Source organism: Trachymyrmex septentrionalis, unplaced genomic scaffold (genome assembly GCF_001594115.1).
Source record: "Trachymyrmex septentrionalis isolate Tsep2-gDNA-1 unplaced genomic scaffold, Tsep1.0 scaffold266, whole genome shotgun sequence".
NCBI lineage: Eukaryota > Metazoa > Arthropoda > Insecta > Hymenoptera > Formicidae > Trachymyrmex > Trachymyrmex septentrionalis.
Genome location: NW_017305426.1, coordinates 148,579 through 154,560, shown reverse-complemented (window position 1 = coordinate 154,560; position 5,982 = coordinate 148,579). Strand labels below are relative to the sequence as shown.

General features: G+C 28.5%; 1 protein-coding gene across 1 annotated transcript in view; it reads left to right on the top strand.

Moving 5' to 3' along the window:
- LOC108749091 (RCC1 and BTB domain-containing protein 1-like) overlaps window positions 1–5,982 on the top strand; it is a 10,286-nt gene that overhangs the window by 2,986 nt on the left and 1,318 nt on the right. Inside the window, exons 2-6 of the mRNA XM_018487608.1 lie at window positions 3,740–3,902; window positions 4,788–4,928; window positions 5,004–5,235; window positions 5,332–5,459; window positions 5,540–5,803. Of these exons, the coding sequence (XP_018343110.1) occupies window positions 3,740–3,902; window positions 4,788–4,928; window positions 5,004–5,235; window positions 5,332–5,459; window positions 5,540–5,803 (928 nt within the window). The remainder of the gene's footprint in view (window positions 1–3,739; window positions 3,903–4,787; window positions 4,929–5,003; window positions 5,236–5,331; window positions 5,460–5,539; window positions 5,804–5,982) is intronic.

Genomic DNA, 5,982 nt, shown 5'->3' with positions numbered 1-5,982 from the left:
TATAACAAAATAAATAATAATAATAAAAAACACGAAGAATAATTAAAAGGACAATTTTCAAATTAGAATTTTTGTTTTAGAAGAAATCAAGTTTGGACAAATATATGTAAAAAAAATACTGATATATATTTTAATTACATGTAAAATTATGTATAATTATGTAAGAATAATTTTTTTTTACATTTCTCTAGACTTGATTTTTTTCTAAAACAAGCAACGCGAAAATTGTTTCTTTAATTATTTTTGACATTTTGTCATTATTATTTTTCTTACATTAAACAGTAATTTTATAAAAGAAAGAAGGATGTACGAACATATATAAACATATTTCATATATAATTATATAATATGTTTATGAGCATTTATTACATATATGTGTGTGTTTAAACATATTTATATACAGGAGGGTGTTCCAGAATGACTGCCAAATATTTTGTGTGCTGATAGAGCGGATTAAATTGATTCAAAAAGTTCTGTATCATTTTATTTGCAATTTTCGGAATAGTTAATATATTAATTACTAAAAATCGCCAAATATTAGTCTTCAATAATTTTTTAATCAAGTACTATTAACTTTACAAAACAACAGCAAAAGACAAAAATTGTTTATCTTTTTCTCATAGATCTCTAAGAATTTTTTCAGAATTTTTTATTAACTTTTCAGTACTGCATTTTCTTACTGGCAACTAATTTTAACGACATAATATAAGAAAATGCTGTATTAAAAAATTCTGAAAAAATTCTGAAAACTTTATGAGAAGAAAATAAACAATTTTTGTCGCTTGCTGTTTTTCTAAAAGTTGACAGTACTTGAGTAAAAAATCTTTGAAAACTAATATTCGGCGATTTTTAGTAACTAATATCCTTCTAATTATTAAGAAAATTGCAAAATAGTAGAGGAAAATATAATAGTAATAGAAAGGTCAATTTATGAACAAAAAATTAGGTAAAAAATATAAAATGGTTTATTAGAGTGTCAAATAGTTAAAAAATAATATATAAGAAATATAATAATAATATTTAAAAACGATTTCGACTTTACTTGTTAGACTGCCTTACTCCATTAAAAAATAAATAAAAGATAACCTTAATATTTAAAATAATAGAGGACTTTTAGACTCAGTTTAGGTCGCTCTATTAGTACACGAAATATTTGACTATCATTCTGGGACATCCTGTATATTTATGCATAAAAACTTTTTTGTTCAAATTCAAAACTTCCAAAACACTTTTTTATTCGCGGAGCAATAGTGGGGATAGCTTCGCTGGCGAAGCTTTGCTGCATGAAATAGCACCTTAACATTCGGTAAACAACATTGCAAGAATAGAGTGATACCTGAGTGGCACTGAGGCGAGAATCTCAATACAGTCCAGTGTACAGAGCCATTAGGATATTTCTAACAACTTGCATAGTATAGTGGAAGGGATAACACGATGTGTGCAGTTGGACAGTGGGTGCATCCAATCAGAAGCACGACCGCTTACTGCTTGGTGAACTCTTTCAACTGATTGGCATATTCCATTAGATCGAAAAATAAAGACCAAACAGATACAAGAACTCACTGAGAACTCAATGAGCTCTTTTATCTGTTTAGTCTACATTTTTAGATCTAATGGAATATGCCAATCAAAGAGCTCATTGAGCGTTCAGTAAGCAGTTGTGCTTCTGGATGCACCTAATGGCTGCGTTCAGCGGACTCAACAGTTGAGTGAACGTTCGCTATTATTGGTGTATTCTTTTAGATCATCCAATCAGCATTTTAGATCTAGAAGAATATATCAATAGCAGCAACCGTTCGCTCAACTGTTGAGTTCGTTGAACGTAGCTAATGTCTCTTTCTAAATTTCTACCCTCTCCGTCTATGGACTATTCATAAGGAGGAAGCTATTAATTGTGAAACGCTAAATATAGGATGGTATTTATAGTCGTCCGTTATTTTAAAACCGTCTTAAATAAGTCTTAAAATCTAATACATTTCTCAGATTGACTTACGATATCTTAAGTTGTCGACATCTGTCGGATTGACTTACGACATCTTAAGATTGTACTTAGTTTTAAGTAATATCTTAAGATGTTGACGCGATTCTTCGATTGGTTCATGACATCTTAAGACTGTACTTAAGACGATCGTAAGATAGTTCTTCAGTAAAGTACGAAAATTTGGGGCACCTTATCAGGATCCACCCAAAATTAGACATTTCTATGATAACTCGATTTACTAAAGAACCATCTTAAATATAAGAATCGACAATGAATACCGATCAGTGTAGAAACCAATTATATTAAAGGGATCCTAAAGCAGTCCTGTTTTACTATAAATTATTACGCTTTAGGAGAAATCTCCAAATTGGCTTCACGGATTGCCAAATTTTTTTATAGAATTAAAGAACACATAACAAAAATCTCGGAAATCTATTACACGATTTCACGAGATAATCGGAAAAAAATTTTAAAATTCACTTTTTTTGACACATATAACTGTCACCTGATAGATTAACATTCGCTTGATATAAAAGTTTTACAGCTTGTAGATTAAAAATAAGCGTGAGGCGGGAGATTTAGATTACTTGAACGAACATACTGTCAATTTGTGAAATTAAGAGGTTCGTTCACGTTGCTTAAAATTCTCAAAATTGTTTACATTTAAAACGGGATAAATATATATTCGGGAGTTGTAAAAAGAGAGAACGAAGATGCTAAGTGCAAAAAGTGCAAGCAACGCGAACAGACCTAAGATTTAAAGCATAGAAAAAAACATTTCTCCTAAAATGAAATTACGTGCTTTGCAAGGACTTTTTTTCCTCTTTTACACATTCGAAAATCCTTTTTCAAGCTCAAAGTATACACATTAATATGTGTTATATTATTAATACGTATTAATACGTATAACAAAAAATTTCGAAATTGAAATTAAAAAAAAAAATTTTTTGTCGTTTTCGACATTAACTCCACCTCACAGACACGCATATACTTTAAGAATTATTAAGAATTATTAAGAGTTATTAAAAATTATTAAATGCTCACTTTAATGTTGAGCGCTTACAGTTTTTTTTCTCTACTGAACGCGTATTAAATAAATTTGCAACTTTTAGGTAAAATAGGATTCTGACAATTGTTGCTTTTCACGTGAAGCAAGATGAATGAATTATTTTTCTGATTACTTACTATTTTTCTTATTATTATACTTGATATACATATATATAATACTAAAATTTATAAAGGGCATTTAGAAATCTGCGCTGTAATCGTTGCGCTTAAATTATTGGACGAACCTTCGTATATTTGAAAGTATTTCACAAATTTGAGTACAAGTACATTTCGGCTAAATTCTAGCCATCTTCAGCTTAACAATAGAAACATCTACACACGTAGTATTCCTAGTTATTTCCCTTATTATCCATGACCAGTTAATCCACATGATACCGTCCAGCTTATTAACTGGTCATGGATAATAACTGGGAGATAACCAGGGATACCACGTGTGTAAATGTTTCTATTGTTAACGATGTTAAGCTGAAGATGGTTAGAATTTAGTCGAAACGTACTTGTATTCAAATTTGTGAAATACTTTCAAATATACGGAAGTTTGTCCAGTAATTTAAGCGCAATGATTACAGCGCGGATTCCTAAATGCCATTTATCAATTTTAGTACTATTATTTGATGTTATTAGAAGGAATCTTACTACGATTATTTATTTATATTCATATATATAATATTGTATTATTTTTTAATAAAGGCTCGCGGAGCGTTCGTGCAGCACATACATACACGAACTGAGGAAAGGTGAAATATATTATCCTGAACATTCAAGAAAAGTAGATTACATGTTCCAGAAAAAAATTAAGATGTTACTTATTGATTGTGATCTTGCTGTTATTTTGCTGACAGAGGATGGAGAAGTATATCTCACAATTAATATCTCTGAAGAAAAAATTTCGCTGAAATTATTTCATGTTTTGAAACATTTTTCAACAAAATTTTAGCATGTCAGAAAAATTTTAGTCTAATTTCAGCAATTTTTAGCTGAAAAATTAATTTTCAGAAAAAATTTTAGAAAAATTTCAATCAAAAATTCAAAGAAATTTCAATAAATTTTCAGAGAAATTTCAATTCAATTTCAGCGATGTTTTAGTATGTTGACTGAAAAATTCACTTTCAGTGAAATTTCAGCAAATTTTCATCAATTTCGCTGAAATGTTTCAAAACATGGTATAATTTCCATAAAATTTTTTCACCAGGTATATTAAAAATATTTAACACTTAATTATATATATTAATAATATATTACTAATTTTTCATTAAATTTAATGCTCTTAATATTTAAAAGTCATATTATGAACATACATAGCCTATATAGAAAAATTATTTTTATTTCTTAATAATTAATAGAGCACATTTGAAAATAAAAGAAAAATTACTTTAGGATTCAAATGAATTTTATTCTCATAAAAATGTTTCGATATTTAATAGTAAAGATTATGACATTCTCTATATTTACTTTAGTAATATCATAAATAATGGATTTGATATATTTTATATATAATTTATGATATGTTGTGATACTTTTTTTTGTAAAATTACGTTTTGTGTAATTTCCATACATAAATGTAAGGAGAAATTATAATTGTTACCAACGTATCTGATAATTTTAGAATTTGCAAAAATTTTGGAAGAATTAATATGAATATATAATATATAAGTGCATCAGTTTATCCTTTATGGTATATTTTATGTATAAAATATATTAATTATAAAAATTAATATAACAATCTTATTTTTGAAAGGTGTATTGCTGGTACGAGGTTCCATGGGTTAATTTTAATATAGAATATTATTCTCAGATAGTTGATTTGAGATATTCACGTATTGTACAAAGTGCAGTTGGTGGTAATCGCACTTTTATCATTTTAACTGATGATCAAAAGGTAAGCTGACGACCGAATTATTACGATAATAATATTTAGTTTTAAATATTAAAAGTTATTTAATTTATTTCCAAGGTATTCTATTTCCAAATCTTCTACTTTGATGGCATAAGTTGGATGAAACGCATGTATTTCCAAAAAAAGATCGAGTCTGTTTGCTGTGGTGACAGTTTCTTCATAGTGCTTACTGAAAACAAAAAGATGTACACCTGGGGAAGAAATCATCATGGTCAATTAGGTGTTTCTACGTGCAGGGATGAATTTATAAGCGAACCACTTGAAGTTAAAAATAAAATCATTCGCATGAGTAATTTCTTTATTTTAAAAGTCCATTTCTAATGATTTATGAAGGAAGTGAAAGATTTGTATACAGTGTTGAGACTAATCTATGTTGAAATTTTAGCAAAAATAACTTGTGGTTATACACATGTACTTGCATTATCTACAGAAGGAAATATTTTCATCTGGGGTGGAAACTCTCATGGACAATTGGGTTGTAATTCTAGAAATGATATTCATGATCCTCAAATGGTAAATGATTTATTATTATAATTACTGTAAGAATAGAAATGTAAAACAGAAAATGAAATAGAAAATTTTGGAATTAACAGATTATGATAACGCCTGCACCAATGAAAATGTTGGATGTTGCTGCCATGAAAAATATGAGTTGTGCTATAAGCGAAGAAAAACTTATTTATGTGTGGGGCAACTGTTTCGATCAACAAATTCAGATACCTGTTGCCTGTGAATACACAACTCTATTTGACATATGTAACGCGATGTCTGCCAGACCGCCAACTACTGTGAAATGCTTTGAACAAAGCGAGAAGGCTACAATACTGAACGATATCGCAAAGGCGTTTAATAATCCTGTAAGTTTCGTTTTGTGTTATATATAAATATATATATATCATTTACAAGAATTTCGAAAGTTACCGGTCTGAACCAATTATATGTAAGAATTTAAAAATAAATCATATTGTAAGCGCAACAATCGGAAATTTATTAAGAAGAATAGACTGATAACACAAAACGAATATACATATATATA